Source organism: Ictidomys tridecemlineatus, chromosome 4, assembly GCF_052094955.1.
Source record: "Ictidomys tridecemlineatus isolate mIctTri1 chromosome 4, mIctTri1.hap1, whole genome shotgun sequence".
Classification (NCBI taxonomy): domain Eukaryota; kingdom Metazoa; phylum Chordata; class Mammalia; order Rodentia; family Sciuridae; genus Ictidomys; species Ictidomys tridecemlineatus.
Window position 1 is genome coordinate 162,466,896 of NC_135480.1, and position 18,361 is coordinate 162,485,256.

Below are 18,361 nucleotides of genomic sequence, written 5' to 3' on the forward strand. Positions count from 1 at the left end.
TGCTTAAGGGATTCATACATCAACAAGGCATAACAATTAGAAATATTTATGCCCTAAACAATGGAGCATCTATGTTCATCAAACAAATCCTTCTTAATTTCAAGAATCAAATAGACCACACACAATAGTACTGGGTAACTTTAATACAACTCTCCCACCACTGGATAGATCTTCCAAACAAAAACTAAACAAAGAAATTATAGAACTCAATAATACCATCAATAATTTAGACTTAAAAGATGTATATAGAATATTTCATCAATCACGAGAGAATACACTTTTTCTCAGCAGCATATGGATCCCTCTCTAAAATAGACCATATATTATGCACAAAGCAACTCTTCGGAAAAACAAAAACATAGGGATAATACCCTGCATTCTATCAGACCATAATGAAATGAAATTAGAAATCAATGATAAAATAAAAAATAGAAGCTATTGCAACACTTGGAGACTAAATAATACACTATTGAATGATACATAGAAGATATCAGGGAAGAGATACAAAAATTCTTAGAGGTAAATAAGAACAATGATACAACTATCAAAATTTATGGGACACTATAAAGGCAGTGCCACGAGGAAAGTTCATTACATTGAGCTCATTCATTAAAAGAAGAAAAAGTCAACAAGTAAATGACCTGATATTACATCTCAAAGCCCTAGAAAAAGAAGAAAAAAATAGTATCAACTGTAGCAGAAGACAGGAAATAATTAAAATCAGGGCTGAAATCAATGAAATTGAAACAACTAAAAAAATTTTTAAAAACCTGACAAAACAAAAAATTGGTTCTTTGGAAAAATAAATAAAATTGATAAACCTTTAGTCACCCTAACTAAAAAGAAGGAGAGACAAAACTCAGATTACTAAAATTCACAATGAAAAAGGAAGTATCATGACAGATATCACTGAAATACAGAAGATAATTAGAAACTATTTCAAAAATTTGTACTCCAATAAAATAGAAAATATTGAGGACACTCAATAAATTTCTAGAAAAATATGAGCTTCCCAAACTGAATCAGGAGGACATACACAATTTAAACAGATCTATTTTGAGCAATGAAATAGAAGACACCATCAAAAAGCCAACCAAGAAAAGCCTGGGACCAGACAAATTCTAAATGGAGTTCTACAAGACCTACAAAGAAGAATTAATACCAATACTCCTCAAACTATTCCATGAAATAGAAAATGAGGGAGCCCTTCCAAACTCATTCTATGAAGCAGTGTCACCTTGATACCTAATCCTGACAAAGACACATCAAGGCAACCAAATTTTAGACCAATATATCTGACTAACACAGATGCAAAAAATTCTCACTAATATTCTGGCAAATCACATACAAAGCCATATTAAAAAGACAGTGCACCATGGTCAAGTGGGGCTCATCCCAGGGATGCCAGGTTGGTTCAACATATGGATCAAATTAATAAATGTAATTCATCACATCAATAGACTTAAAGATAAAAATCATGATCATCTCAATAGATGCAGAAAAAGCCTTTGTTAAAATACAACACCCTTTCACGTTCAGAACACTAGAAAAACTAGGGATAGTAGGAACATACCTTAACATTGTAAACGCCATCTAGGCCAACATCATTCTAAATGGAGAAACATTGGAGGCATTCCCTCTAAGAACTGGAACAAGACAGGGATGCCTTCTCTCACCACTCTTATTCACCTTAGCCTTGAAACTCTAGCCACAGCAATTGGACAAATGAAAGAAATTAAAGGGATACAAATAGGAAAAGAAGAACTCAACCTATCACTATTTGCTGACAACATGATTCTATACTTAGAGGATCCAAAAAACTCCACTAGAAAACTTCTAGAATTAATAAATAAATTCAGTAAAGTAGCAGCATATAAAAATCAATAGCTTTTCTATACGTAAATGATGATTCCTCAGAAAGAGAAATTAGAAAAACTACCCCATTCACAATAGCCTCAAAAAACCCAAAACTTGGGAATCAATCTAACAAAAGAGGTAAAAGATTAATGCAATGAAAACCACAGAACACTGAGAAAAGACTTTGAAGAAGACCTTATAAGATGGTAATGCTTCCTATGTTCTTGGGCAGAAAGAATTATTATTGTCAAAATGGCCATACTGCCAAAAGCATTATACAGATTTAATGCAATTCCAATTAAAATCCCAACAACATTCCTCATAGAAATAGAAAAAGGAATCATGAAATACATTTGGAAAAATAAGAGACCCAGAACAGACAAAGCAATCTTGAGCAAGAAGAGTGAAGCTGGAGGCATCACAATATCAGACATTAAACTATACCACAAAGCTATAGTAACAAAAATGGCATGAAATCAGTACCAAAATAGACTTGTAGACCAACAGTACAGTATAGAAGACACAGAGACAAACTCACATGAATACAGTTATCTAATACTAAACAAAGGCACCGAAAACATAGTTTGGCAAAAAGCTAGCATCTTCAACAAAGGATGCTGGAAAAACTGAAAGTCCATATGCAGCAAAATGAAATTAAACCACTATTTCTCTCCATGCATAAAGCTCAACTCAAAGTGGATCAAGGACCTAGGAATTAGACCAGAGGCTCTGCACCTAATAAAAGAAAAAATAAGAACAAATCTTCATCATGTTGGATTAGGTCCTGACTTCCTTAACCAGACTCCTAAAGCACAAGAAATTAATCAGGAATTAATAAATGGGATGGATTCAAACTAAAAAGCTTTTTTTTTTCAGCAAAGGAAATAATCAATAATGTGAAGAGAGTGCCCACAGAGTGGGAGAACATCTTTACTACATGCACATCAGAACTCAAAAACTTAACATCAAAAAAATAAATAACCCAATCAATGGGTTAAGGGCTTAAGTCTAATGGGTTAAGGGCCAATCAATGGGTTAAGGGTTAAATGGGCTCAGGAACAGATAATTCTCAGAAGAAGATATATAATCAATCAACAAAAATATAAAAAAATGTTCAATTTCTCTAGTAATGAGAGAAATGCAAATCAAAACTACTCTAAGATTTCATCTCACCCCAGTCAGAATGGCAATTATTAAGAATACTTGCAATAATAAGTGTTGGTAAGAATGTGGAGAAAAAGCTACACTCATACATTACTGGTGGCACTGCAAATTGGTACACCCACTATGGAAAGCAGTATGGAGATTCTTTAGAAAACTTGTAATGGAACCACCCTTTAACCCAGCTATCACACTCCTCTGTCTATACCCAAAGGACTTAAAATCAGCATACTATAGGACATAGCCACATCAATGTTCATAGCAGCTCAATTCACAATAGCTAAACTGTGGAACCAACCTAGATACCCTTCAACAGATGAATGTATTAAAAAAAAACCCATGGTACCTATACACAATGGAATATTACTTAACATTAAAAGAGAATAAAATTATGGCATTTGCAGGAAAATGGATGGAGTTGGAGAATATCATGCTAAGCAAAGTAAGCCAATCCTCCCAAATCAAAGGCCAAAAGTTCTCTCTGATAAGTGAATGCTGAACCATAATGGGAGAGTAGGGTCAAAAGAAAGAAGAAACTTCAATTGGGCAAAGGGAAGGGAGGGAAGAGGAGGCAGCATAGGGGTAGGAAAGATGGTGGAATGAGAAGGACATCTTTACCCTAGGTACATGTTTAATTGCACATATGGTGTGACTCTACAGGGTGTACAACCAGAGAAATGAAAAATGGTGCCCATTTTTATACAATGACTCAAAAGAAATGTGTTCTGCTATTGTGTATAACCAATTAGAACACATTAAAAAAGAAAAAATAAATCAGTCAATTAGAGAAACAAAAAGAAAAGAATTAAAATGAAGGACAAAAGCAAAATGGTACACACACCATCAAACATATAAATTTATGACTTATGGGAATATGAGAAATGACAACAGATAGGACCAGAAAGCTTATCAAGTAAAAATTATGAGACATCTTCCCAAATCTTGGGATGATATTGACATACAGATTCATTAGCTGAAAAAACTTCTGGCAAGTTCAGTTCAGTAAAGAACACAATCATGTGCCATACAAGGACGTTTTGGTTAACAATCAACCACATAATATGATGTTGTTTCCATAGACTCATTTAAGTAAGAAATTCTTATATCTCGTGAAAGTATAGATGAAAAAGACAAGTTTCAGAAGAAGATATATAATCAATCAACAAAATTATGAAAAAAATGTTCAATTTCAAGAGAAAAGGAAACTTCAGGAGAAGAAAAAAAAAGAACCCCTAGAAAAATTCTGTGAGGTTTTAGCAGAAGCTTTCACTGACCTCAAATTTCTTAAAAGACTTGATATCAGTGATCATAAGGTAGTACATATCTCAAAAAAAGGTAGAAGAAAGGATTTCAAATGTTTTACCACAAAGAAAAGATGAATGAGGGTATAGATGTGTTTGTACTGACTTGAACATTACAAAATATAGACATGCACTGAAACATCACATTGTACCCCAAAATGTGTACAACTTTTATGTGTCAACTTTAACACGTTTAAAGCATCATGAACTCCAACACTGAAAGATTTTCATTAATGAGGGGAATATTTATGAAACATTATAAGCTTAGAAGTTTATTTATGGCAAACTAAGAAAGCAAACGAGAAAACCAATATGGACCTATTTTTAGAGTGATAACTCTTCAAGAAGAACCTCAGGTGGGTCCTTCAGGAGGAATTCCAAAAGAGGACATTCTTAACAGAGGATGCAATGGCTTCCTGTACATTACTCCTAAAAGCTTTCCAGTGTGCTAAGATGTGGGAATGGAAAACAGTGCTATTGATGATTCTGATCTGTGTAGGCAAAGGCTAATATATATGTTTGTGTCTCAGTTGTTAATAAAAAATTCAAAGATAAAAAGATAAATAAATAATTTAAAACTAGAAGTTGCTTATAGAATAAGGATATACATAGGGAAAATGTTTTTGCCCAGCTGTACACTGTGTTTGTGTTTTAAGCTAAATGGTGTTGGAAAAGACTCAAAAAGTTAAAAAATTAAAAATTATAAAGCAAAAATGTTAGAGTAAGCTAAGATTAATATATTACTGAAGTAATAATTAAAAAAATAAATTTGGTGTAGCCTAAGAGGACAGTGTCTAAAAAGTCTCCATAGCAATGTCCTTGGCCTTCAGTTATCCTCTGCTCTCTCACTGACTCACCCAGATGGACCTCCAGTCCTGCAAGCTCCACTCATGATAAGTGACCTACATTTTTAAAACCTTTGTACTGTTTTTATTGTACCTATTGTTCTAAGGAAAAGCAGACAAACTATCTTTCAAATAGTTATAGGGCAATAGATTTTTCTGCCAAGTGAAAAGGTGTCAGTGAATAATTTCTTAAAAATATATTCAAGCCAGGCTCTGTGGTGCACACCTGTAATCCCAGTGGTTCGGGAGGCTGAGACAGGAGAATCTCGAGTTCAAAGCTAGCCTCAGTAACCATGAGGTGCTAAGCAACTCAGTGAGATCCTATCTCCAAATAAAATGCAAAATAGGGCTGGGGATGTGGCTCAGTGGTTGAGTGCCCCTGAGTTCAATCCCTGGTACCAAAAAAAATTATATATATATACACATACACACACATATATATTCAAAGCACTTTATTAACCATTAGCTGTAGTCATCTTGAATCCTATTTATTTTGGAATTTTAAGGTTTGTTTTTATTCGATTTTTGTGAGTTTAAGAAGGAACAAAAAGTATGCAGGAATTTCCATTTTTCCCATAGTCCAGCAATGTGGGCTCTGACTCATCTCCTTTGACTCCTCATGATTCCACTATAAACCCTCCTCATGCTAGCCTGCTGTGCTCACTCCAGGGACAACAACTCAGTTTCCTCCTCCAGACCAGGCTGGATTTCCTGCTGTCTACTGATAAACCCAATGAAGAATCTTTTGTTCTGTTTAGCTTTCCACCCAATGGTTGAGTCATCACAGCCAAAAATTTGCAGGAGCATTCTGTGTCCTATAGAGAGGTGGTGATGGCTTTTTTTTTTTTTTTTTTGAGAGAGAGAGAGAATATATTTTAATATTTATTGTTTTAGGCGGACACAACATCTTTGTTGGTATGTGGTGCTGAGGATCAAACCCGGGCCACATGCATGCCAGGCGAGAGCAATACCACTTGAGCCACATCCCCAGCCGGGTGATGGCTTTTAAAGAGCTTTTTAGCCAAGGAGGGTTGGCTTTCACTCTGAAAGTAACCACATCAGTTGGGTTGCTTTTGATTGACTAAGGTTGATGATTTTCCCACAACACAGCCTCTGTATTGTCTATTTTTCATAAGATCTAAAAGATACCCTTTTGTTTTGCAAACATTTACCAGGTCTGGCATAAAAAAAGCAAAAACAAAAACAGTCCCTTCTGAGTTGCTGGTCTGCTGCCTGTGTGCACAAATTGCCATGACCCACACAGACAGAGTCACATGGAGCCTTTCCTCTGTCCCCAGAAAACACACTCAGTACACATGTGGCAAAGGCCATCATGTTTGGGCAACACTGCACCATGCCATGGCCTCCATGGGTGTCTGTGGGTCAGGGATGCACTTGCTTGATGTAGAATCACAGCACATGGGGATTCCTGATGACTCATGGCTCCACTGGGGTTTCCTTTATAAGAAAGCAACCTGGGATTTTTGTTTGTCTGGGTATTTGATTTTGTTTCTCCTTCCATTTCTCCTCCTCCTCCTCCTCCTCCTCCTCCTCCCCCTCCTCCTCCTCCTCCCCCTCCTCCTCCTCCTCCTCCCCCTCCTCCTCCTCCTCCTCCTCCTCCTCCTCCTCCTTCTCCTCCTCCTCCTCCTTCTCCTCCTCCTCCTTCTCCTTCTCTTCCTCTCTCCCCCCTCTTCCTTCCTTTTTGCTATTGGGGATTGAATTCACTGAGCCACATCCACAGCCATATTTTGTCTTTTATTCAGAGATAAGGTCTCACTGAGTTGCTTAGCATCTCACTTTTGCTGAGGCTGGCTTTGAACTCTTGATCTTCCTGCCTCAGCCTCTCAAGCTGCTAGGATTACAGATGTGCCCCACTGCACCTGGCCTGTGTCTTTGATTTCTTAAGGATCCTATCACCACTAGCTTCATGATGGGTTCTCACAGGATGCAATATAATAACTCTTTGGTTACTCACATTAATGGTGAATGGTTTCTAATTTGTTATTTACACAGGTTTAATATTTTTCTTTGTGAAATTTAATACTTTGGAAGAAATTCAAATAATAAATAACAATGTGGAATGTACCTGCAGGAATGAAAAAATCAAGAGAAGAGAAGAGAAGAGAAGAGAGAGAGAGAGAGAAATAGATCCACCTATGCCCTCCTTTCAATGAATTAAGTGAAGTAAATAAATGAATTCTCACAAAGGTCTTTGCATTAGGGATTGTGATCTTCCATTCTGTACACTACTAATATTTAAGCTCCTAAAAAGGCTCAGCCCAACTATTGCTAAATATATTCAAATCCCTGCCTGTGACCCTGTTCAATTATTGTTTGTATATTGTTTTTAAATGAACTGCATCATGACTAGAATTGAGAGATTCCATGGGTTGCACTGGCCTCATGAATAATCTCCCTGTGCTGGAAGCCCTCTAGCCTCACTGGACCAACTCTCCACCCTGCCAGTGCTCTCCCAGTGCTCTCCCTGTCACTCAAGCTGGGGACACTGATGTTGTCCTTATCTCTGTGGGAGGATTCTGCTCCTATCCTCCACTTCAGTCATCTCTCCATGTCAGGACACACAACCTGAAAGATTCTGAATCCAGAAATCATGTCTATTAACCTGCAGCAACAGATATTGGCCCATTTCCTGAGAACCCACCATTATTCCAGTGGAAATTTTAAGCATGTCTGTTTTCCTTCCATATGGTCAAGCTGGCTCATCCAATTTCTTCCTGTTACTAGAGCTGTACTTCCTTGTTTAGAACATACAGAGTCGTGTGAAGTCACTTTCTAGTGGAATTAGAACAGGAAAACTTCTAAACAGGAGCAGAGATGAGCTGCTGGATTCTTTGGCAGTTCACTGGGTGTAGATGTGCGGGCAGGGCTCCTTCTTCTCACTGCTTCTGTACCTGGCTGAACACCAGTGGGCATCTACTCCTGCGACACAGGAATCAGCAGAGAGAAAGAGACCAGTGTGGCCCATTTACATTATTAGTCCTGAAGCTCAAAAAACCTGATTGTCTCCAGGTTGTGTGGCATCATGACTCCTGGACAACAGGGTGCTCTCCACTGCCCTCCTGATCCCCCCATTAAGTGGAATAAATGCACTTGTGTGGGGTTGGGGTTGAGTGGAGCAGAGCCTGGCTCATGACTCTGCAGGGCCAGGAGGGCAGGGAGGGTTGCTCAGTGTCACTCCGTCCACTCCACTAGCAACATCCCTCCAGGGCTGCCTCTGTGGTGTTCTCCAGTTCTGCTGAACATGTAACAAATTAGTGAATCCAGGAAATATAAAAACATATGGTTATAGAGATTTCAGGACAAGGAGATAATGCGGATCTAAACCATAGCACTCCTCAATATAATATAATCATAAAATATGATATGAACCTAGTGAAAAATTACATGAAGTGGAAGTAAGCAGGACACAAGAATGGAAGTAGTCATAGTGTTTGAAAGATGTTAGTACTCAAACCTAGCCAGGGTTATAAAAATAATCCATAAACAAATAAAATAAAGGCATTCTGTCCATCTACACCTATGAATCAATGAGTCTATCTATCCATCTATCTATCTCCAGGTAGACCTGCTCCTAAATGAGTTCCCTCACAAATGGTGGATAAGGAAAGAAAAGCAAGGGACCAAAATCATTTCACATATAATCAGGACCCTTTAACCCATCAACAGGAGGGAAGTAATGGAAATCTCCAGTCTCAGAGAGATTCCAGCTGAAGTGAAGCCCCTTCCTTCCTCCTGAGTCATTCAGAATCACTTCCTGATTCACTTGTCCATCAGTGCTGTGAGATTGCCTGCATCCCTCCTGTTCTTACCCTAATGGAGTCCAGAGGGTCATCTGGCAGCTGTGTCCTCATAAGCCCTTTACTGTCCTCTATGCTCTGATGGCCAAGTCCAGGTGGAATTGATACAAGCTCCTGCCTTATTCATAGTGAGACTGAGAACTTTCTGCTGGTTGTAACAGAGAAGGATAGGATATGATTGTAGGAAGGAATCTGTAAGATGGCAAGTTACTCTTAAGAAGAGTCAAGGTACCATCCAACAGATTTTCTCTGGTTCTCCTTCAGCTCCACACCAGATGGGCGGCTCCCTCACCTCCAGCTTGCAGAACCTGAAGGTTGTAATAGGTCAGGAGGGTCTGGACCGATGAGCAGTCTGGAGGAAAGGGAGGCATTCTGAGTCTTTTCCCAAAAAAAACCCTGCCCATTGTCCAAAGAGGACCCACCCTCCCTGAAGCTAGGAGTATTTTTCCTATGATAAAAAAATGCCAAGGAAATGAGTTCATTCCAGTACTAGGGTCAGTTCTTATTAGGAAAGAGACTTTTTAGCTCTGATAAAAACAAACAATAACAAGGTCAATGGAAGGAAAAAACAGACTTCTGCATAAACAGGCAAATCCTGCTCTCTGGATTAGACATGTCACTGGCTGCATCTGTGGTGGCCAGGAGGTTGGCGCTGGTCTTCCGGAAATCTTGAGACAGCCCCAGAGTATACTGGATCTTGCTTTGTGTTTCCTTTTAGCTACAGCTACATTGACCCACCATTGTAAAAGGGAAATCCCCTCATTTCCAAAAATACTCATTAGAAGAGAGAGCCGGTGAGGGGAATAAGCCACTTTTACAAGACTTTCTGACAAACTGAGAACTTTCACTCAACTTTTGCTTTCAGTTGGTGGGTTGATACTTTCAAGGGAAACTCCATGGGCACAGACAACAAGGGAAGAGAAGAAAACAGCTGAATGAATATTTAGGGCATGTTAAAAGGAATGAATGATGATAGCCCAGTGGGGGAATTCTAGAGCAAAGAGGGGAAGATGATCATTGTGATTTCCTAGTGAAAGAATGTGGTCCAGAAGAATAGGGAGGAAAAAAGGAAAGTTGACAGATATTAGAATCAGCAAGGGAGTATCATACATATTTCACTTCTATTTGGGAGGTCAACTTTGTACCCAGAAATTTTTACAAGTTGCCATTTCCTGACTGGATCTAAAGGTTAGACATCCAGGTGAAGGGTGACTGTTCTTTAGTCTTCTCCAGAATTCTTCCTAAAATTCCTTTTTTTAAAAAAATCAAGTTTTGGAGGTAGCTATTGAGAGAGATGGCAGGGTTCATGATTCTGATATAAATCTTTACATATGTGGTAACCATTACTATCATCCAAAAGTAGTCTCTGGAGAATGAAGAGAAATCTCCAAGCAGAGCAATTATTTCTGCCTAGATCAGAAACCTCCCTCACTTCTTTCCACCTACAATCCTATCTTGGTTCTTGTACTTCCCTAAAAGAGTTTCCCTTGGCCTGTATGCACTGGATGCTGCTTTCTCTTTCCTTTGGGTACAGCTACTATGACATCACATGAAACGGAAATTGCTTGGAGAGCTCTCCAGCAGATGTCTGTGCAAAACCGAGACAGTTTATAGAACTTCTGCTTTCTACTTGTGTTGTGCTGCTCTTTAGGGAAACCATTAAGCCGAAACCACATCAGAAAGCAGCCCTGTGTGAATGAGAAGGCAGGTGAAGAGAAAAAAATGACAAGGGTGCCCTTGGGAATTCTACCTGAGAGAGGAAGGAAAATGTGAAGGAAACTGGGAATGTGTCCTGGGATGCTGGGGGAAAGGGAGTGGGTGAGCCAGGAGCCAGAATCAACAAAACACCATGTGTCTTCTGCACTTCCATGGAGAGGTTCATTCCCACGGTCAGGTATTAATGAAAGCCACCATTTCCTGAGTGCATGTAAATGACACTTCTTTAAAGTGAAAAGAGCCATTCTTCAGCCTCTGTAGAACTCATGACATAATTATGGACCTTCGGCTGCCTCTTTTAGTGGTCAATGACTGAAAGATAGGGCACACTTCAAAGAATTTTCTAGAAAGACAAATACTATTCTCCTAGACAATGAAGAAAAATAGGAAAATCCAAACAGAATGGGCTTTCAATGTAAAAGTCTTCATTCCAATTTATGACAGATTTTGTAGTTTTGTATTTCTGTTGTAATTGTTAAATTCTTTTTGTTTTGGAAATACACACAACTCTCTCTGTTGCTCTATTTACATGGTTCTTGTGTTTTTCAGCTAGTTTGGACAATTTTTTTTTTTGAGCATTGAGTAATATCACTGATCCAGTTTCCATTTCCTACTTTTATTTTACAAAGCAAATGTGTCAATCTTTATGTCCATGTAAGTGGTTTTTTTTTTTTTTTTTGTGTGTGTGTGTGTATCTACATTGGTTAGTAATATTCATAAAACTAGGAAAATTATCAGGAGTAATACAAAATAATACTTAACATATGTAACTACATCCTAAAATTAAATGTACTATAAAAGCTGCTCTTGTAAACCAGTGTGACATGAGGTAAGTTGAATAACCTAATAAGGCCAGTATTTCTAGGAATCCTTATGTGAGCACTAATAATGAGATATTTTGAGAAAGGATTGAATTAGCTATCTATTTCTGGCTAACAAGTTAACAAGAATCAAGCACTCACTGGTGTTCAAAGTAGTATTAATTAAAATAATGTTAAATTATTATTTTGCATAGCTATGTTCTTATTTAAAATAAATGTATTAATTATATTATTCATATTAATATTATTTTCACGATATCAATTGCATAAAATCTATCCAGAAAAAACATATTACAAAAAAGGCAAAAACTGTATGTAGAAAAAATAACCCATAATCTTTCCAGATATGTCTTTACTTTCTCCACTTTAGAGTCACTGTCTCTTCTTATCTACAGCCCAAGTGATGACATTTCACTTGAACTTCTTAGTTCATCCTCTTCCAGCTCACAGAAGAGACATGGGGCATGAGACCCAGTAAATGATGCTAAATACAATTAGCTTTTTTTTTTTAAAATAAAATAAACTGTTTGGGGAGTCTTTTGAATTTGCATTATTTTTATTTAATATCTTTTCTGAGAAATGGATTATCTTGCTGCTTCTGAATTGCTTTCTCTTTCATCTCAAATTTAGAAGCAAACAGCAAAGAAATTGAGACAAAAGAGACCAAATCATTATTTTCTCTTTTTAAATTTATTTTTATTAGAGCATTATATTTATACATAGTAGCTGGGTTCATTTTGACAAAATCATACATGCATGGAATTTGATTTCAATCCCCAATTCTCCTTTTACCCCATTATTTATTTGTTTTTGATGGGTACTTTCTACATACACATAAAGGTGAAATTCCCTGTGGTATATGTACCTAATGTAGTTTTTTAAAAATTCATTCCATATTTCCTTATCTTTCCTGTCACTTTTTCTTAATTCTCAATCTCCTTCTTCCATTCCACGGATCTTCCCTATAGCTATGTGATATCTGAATCCCACCCCCACTCAACTTCTTTCCCTTATTTTTGCCCTAGCTTTGACATATGAAAGAAAACATTCAACCCTTTATTTGCTGAGTCTGGCTTATTTGACTTAGCATGATCTTTTCCATTTCGATCCATTTTCCAGCAAATGCCATTACTTCATTGTTTTATGGCTGTGTAAAATTCCATTGTGTATATATACCACATTTTCTTGACCCATTCATCTATTAATGGGCATCTAGGCTGATACATGATTGTCTATTGTGAATTGTGCTATTATAAATATTGAAGTGACTGTGTCCCTATAGGATGTTCATTTTAGATCTTTTGGATAAATACCAAGGAGTGGGATAGCTGGGTCGATGGTGGTTCCATTCCCAGTTTTCTGAGGAATCTCTTTACTGTTTTCTAGAGTGGTTGTACTAATTGGCAGTTCCACCAACAATGTGTCCTTATCCCCAACATCTTCACCAGCATTTATTATTGTTTGTATTCTTGATCATTGCCATTTTTTAAAAAAAGATGGACACAATATCTTTATTTTATTTATTTGTTTCTGGTGCTGAGGATTGAACCCAGCACGTCACATGTGTGAGGCATGTGCTCTACCATTGAGCTATAACCCCAGCCCCGCTAATCAACATTTTGACTGGAGTGAGACAAAATCTTAGTGTAGTTTTGATTTGCATTTCCCTGCTTGCTAGGAATGTTGAACAAAATTTCATATATTTGTTGGCCATTGTTTTTTCTCATTTTGAGAGGTGTCTGTTTAGTTCTTTTGCCCATTTATCGACTTGGTTATTTGCTTTTTTGGTGTTAAGTGTTTTGAATTTTTATATATTTTTTTGGATATGGATCCCCTATCAGAGGAGCAGCTTGCAGAGATTTTTTTTCCCCATTCTGTAAGCTCTGTCTTCATGCTTTCAATCATTTCTTTAACTGTGCAGAAGCTTTTTAATTTGATGGCATCTCACTTATTGATTCTTGGTTTTATGTTTTGGGCTTATGTTAGGGATCTTATTAAGGAAGTTGGTGCATGTATCTATATGATGAAATATTGATCCTATGTTTTCTTCTAGCAATTGCACAGTTTCTGGTTTAATTCCAAAGTCTTTGACTCATTTTGATTTGACTTTTGTACAGGGTGAAAGATACAGATCTAATTTTATTATTCTACATATGGATATCCAGTTTTCCCAGTACCACTTGTTAAAAAGGCTGTATTTTCTTCAAAGTATTTTTGGCAACTTTGTCAAGTATCAGGTGACTGTCTGTGAGTTTGTCTCTGTGTCTTCTACTAATTCCACTGGTCTTCATATCCGTTTTGATGACAATAACATGTTGTGTTTTTTTTTACTATAGCTCTGTGGTATAATTTGAGATTGGGTATTATAATGCATCCAGCATTGTTCTTGCTTGAAATTGCTTTGGCTATTCTGAGTCTCTTATTCTTCCAAGTGAATTTAAGGACTTTTTTTTTCTAGTTCTGTGAAAAGTGTCATTGGTATTTTGATGGGGATTGCTTTGAATCTGAATATTGCTTTTAGTAGTATGTCCATTTTGACAATATAAATTCTGCCTATCCCAGAGCATGGGAGGTCTTTCTGTCTTCTAAGGTCTTCTTCAATTTCTTTCTTCAGTGTTCTGTGACTATTATTGTGGACATCTTTCACTTCCTTGGTTAGATTAAGACCCAAGTTTGTTTGTTTTTGAGTTTATTGTGAAAGGAATGATTTTCTTAATTTCTTTTTGAACAGAATCACTGTTGAAGCATAGGAAAGGTATTGATTATGAGTGTTGATCTTGTATTCTGCTACTTTGCTAAATCCATTTATCAGTGCTAGAAGTCTTCTTGTGGAGGTTTTTTTTTAATGAGGGGGGTCTTCTATATATACTATCATGTCATCAACAAACAGAAATAGTTTGACTTCTTTTCCTATTTGTATCCCATTCATTTCCTTCTCTTTGTCTGATTTCTCTGGCTAGAGTTTCAAAAATTACACTGAACATATGTGATGAGAATACAGGTCCTTGTCTTCAAGTTTCTGATTTTAGAGGAAATGCTTTCAGTTTTTCTCTGTTCACTATGATGTTGGCTTTGGGTTTATCATATATAGTGTTTATAATGTTGAAACCATTTCCTTCTATCCTAGATTCTCTAATGTTTTTAACATGAATGTGTGCTGGATTTTTATCAAAGGCTATTTCTGAGTTTAATGAGATGATCATATGGTGCTTGTTCTTAATTCTACTTAAGTGGTGAATTATATTTATTAATTTGCATATGTTGGGCCAACCCTGCATCCATGGGATGAAGCCCACTTGATCATAGTGTATTACTTTCTTGATGTGTTTTGAAAGTATTTTCCTATGGAAGTTTTGAATTTGTGTTCATCAAGGATATGATCTGGAGTTTTATTTCTTGTGTATTCATCTGATTTTGGCAGTTGATTAAACTGGCCTCTTAGAATGAATTTGGAGGTATTTCCTTCTTTTCAACTTCATGGAATAATCTGAAAATGACTGGTGTTAGTTTTTCTTTAAAGATATGATAGAACTCAGCTATGAATCCATCTGGTCCTGGAATTTAGTTGTTGTTGTTCGAAGGGTTTTAATTGTTCTTTCAATTTTATTATTGATATTGATCATTTAGGTTTTCTATAGCTTCCTGCTGAACCATTATTTGTAATATTTTTGATGCACTATTTTTCCCCCTCTGGTCAATATTCCCAGAAAATTATCATTGCATTTGAGAACATTAAAGCAAAAGGAAAAGAGGTGTAAATCCATATTAGATAAATGTCAAAGTGACTGACAGCTCAGATGACATGACACATGGGAGACCTTCTATCCCCTTATTCAGCTCCCACATATTTCAGTATCATTTCCACTTATTAATTCTGGGACTCACTTTTCACTTTCACCAGTTCCATTAATTTTCCCATATAGTAATGGTTTCAATCCACAGAGAAGCTTACTGATATTCAACATAGTAATAAACAAAATAAGAAAATGATCATTGTAATTAAACATATGATGATTTTTAAACTAATACATCATTAAATCCGTTAGTATGATCTGCCAATATATAAAATCCATGAAATCAATCTGGACACAATAGGTTCTTAAAAAGTGAAAACCATGCACAGAAAAAAAATCTACTAATCTTTTCCAAATCATACTCTACTTTTCTCCTCTGCCTCAGAAGGCAACATTTCAGAATTATTCTTTTCTGTATGTTCTTGCTAACTTCTTTTCCTTTATTAACCATTGACTTACTCCAGTGGTTTTTTTTGTTGTTGTTGTTAGTTTTTTTTTTTTTTTGCGGTGTTGGGGGATAGTGGGGATTTGAATTTAGGGGCGCTTGACCACTGACCCTCATCCCCAGCCCTATTTTGTATTTTCTTTAGAGACAGGGTTTCACTGAATTGCTTAGCACCTTGCTTTTGCTGAAGCTGGCTTTGAATTTGTGATCTTTCTTTCTTCAGCCTCCTGTGCTACTGGGATTATAGGCATGGACTACCATGCCAGGCCTTTATTGTGGTTTCTGTTGGTTGATTCTACCTAACCACCTGTCATTAGGATCACCACTGCCCTCCTTTCCCCCATGTATTGAGGAATTCAATCCACATCTTCCATAAATCCATTATTTCTTCTTTTAAGCAAATTAATTTTCTTAAATACACCTTACCTCTGCCATTCTCTCTTGTTATCTTTCTAATCTCAGGATCTTCCACTTCAGTCTCCATCCTGGCCCTTCCCCACCTTTTAATAGTTGAATCTCCTCAGGATCAAGTTTAATTCTTTTTCTCCCTTCACACTTTCTCCCCATATAACCACTTTCATCAATTTTCTTCCAGTTGCTGGTAATGAGATTTCATACATTATACTTCTTGGTAATTGCAAACTCAATAGACATTTGTATTTGGTTGTCTATCTGTCTACTTACAGATGATGTCTCTGCTTTCACATTTCTTTCCTGGCATACTGCATCTACCTTCCACTGACAGAATTTCATTGTTCTTTTAAATTATTTTTTTTTGTTCTAATTAGTTATACATGACAGTAGAATGCATTTTGACACATCATATACAAATAGAGTATGACTTCTCATTCTTCTGGCTGTAGACAATGTAGAATAGTACTGATCATGTAATCATATACGTACATAGGATAATAATGTCTGATTCATTCTACTATCCTTCCTAACCCCTGACTACCCACCCCTCCCTTCACTCTCTTCTGTCTAATCCAAAGCACTTCTATGCCTCTCTAGCCCCACCCTCTTATTGTGAATTAGCATCTGCATGTCAGAAAAAACATTTAGCCTTTGGTTTGTTGGGATTGGCTTATTTCTGCTCAGAATGATATTCTCCAGTTCCATCCAATAACTTGCAAATGCCATTATTCTTCTTTAAGGCTGAGTAACATTTTCTTCATCCATTCATCTGTTGAAGGGCATCTAAGTTGGTTCCATAGTTTGGCTATTGTGAATTGGGCTGCTATAAACATTGATGTATCTGTGTCACTGTAGTATGCAGATGTTGGGTCCTTTAGGTATAAACTGAGGAGTGGGATAGCTGGGTCAATGGTGGTTCTATTCCAAGTTTTCTGAGGAATCTCCATACTGCTTTCCATAATGGTTGCACCAATTTGCATCCCTCCAGCAATGTATGAGTGTACCCTTTTCCATTATAGAATTTAACATAATGCATAAGTAGGATCATTGTGTTTATGTTTCTTTCCCTATAAGAATCAGACAGAGAGCAGGCACTCTATTTTCATGTTCACCTCAATACCCTGAGGGTATTGGCTTCCATTAAGTGAATGATTAAGTGCACGGTAAATGTAATATTAGGGGGAAGTTAATTCTACCATAAATTTTGTAGATCAAATTGCAAAATCAGGCTTGACATGTCTTTTAATGAATAAATACATAGAATATATCTTTCATAGTAAAAAATTAATGAACAATGCAAAATAAGAAATTGACACTATATAAAATGTACATATTTATATCAATCACAATGTAAAGGTTTACCTCAACTTCTATGAACAGAAATATTTCAGATCTTATAAATAATATAAAAATATTTAAATAGATACACAGATACATCATCGTGGTCATGGGTAAGGAGTATGATACTTTCTAATACTCCTGAAATCATCTGATAAACTGATGGAATTCATTTCACAAATCCAGCAGGAATGAGAGTCTTTGAAATGGCAGAACTTGAGGGAGTGTGGTAAGGTGTGTTCATCAGTGAGGAGCATTTCCCTGCTGGACCAGGTCTCATTCCATGCTCCTTAGTCTTGCATACAAGTCGGCTGATGAAGAGAAGGATTTCATGATTTCTGCTCTGACCACCTCCCAGGCACAAGGCAGGTATTTCTTCTCCTTCAGGTAGACAGTGATCCTGTGGAAGTATTTCCTCACAGTCCTCAGGGGAGCCTCTTCCACCCCCACCTGCTGGGTCCCACAATCTTTCAGGTCATCCAGCTGCTGATAAAGGTCAGTGAGGAAGGTGTCCAGGAGGGTCTTGTTCCAAGCAGCAAAGGCCTCCTGGGTGCTGAAGAGGTTGAAGACCTGCTGGGTCATCTGGTGGAGAACAGCAACAGCTTGAGCCTTCTGCACCTGCTCACCCTCCAACAGCTTCTGGGGGAAGGCAAAGTCCTTTCTGTAGTTCAGGCAGGAGAAAGTGCAAATTCTCCTCATTTTTTTCCAGGAGTGTCCAGGCCCCCCTCCTCATTTTCCTCAGGAATTTCAAGACCCAGGTTGTGGATCTGAGGCAGGTCACAGCCCAGAGAGCACATAGATTTGCAGCTGAGCACCACTAGGGCCAGCAGGAAAGTCACAGGCAAGGCCAT

The 18,361-nt window shown here is 37.2% G+C and overlaps 1 protein-coding gene across 1 annotated transcript; it reads right to left on the reverse strand.

The window, feature by feature from the left end:
- Positions 1–17,786: 17,786 nt before the first annotated feature.
- Positions 17,787–18,361, reverse strand: LOC101969049 (interferon alpha-5-like). Its single transcript, XM_078045147.1, has 2 exons — positions 18,257–18,361; positions 17,787–18,221 (listed from the first exon to the last, which is right to left on the reverse strand). The coding sequence occupies exons 1-2, from the start codon at positions 18,359–18,361 to the stop codon at positions 17,787–17,789; spliced, it is 540 nt and encodes a 179-aa protein (XP_077901273.1).

Coding starts and splice junctions, on each gene's coding strand:
- LOC101969049 (XM_078045147.1), bottom strand. CDS start 18,361: ATGGCCTTGCCTGTGACTTTCCTGCTGGCCCTAGTGGTGCTCAGCTGC. Junction 18,222..18,256: donor TCCACAACCTGGGTCTTGAA/ATTCCTGAGGAA, acceptor GGGCCTGGACAC/TCCTGGAAAAAAATGAGGAG.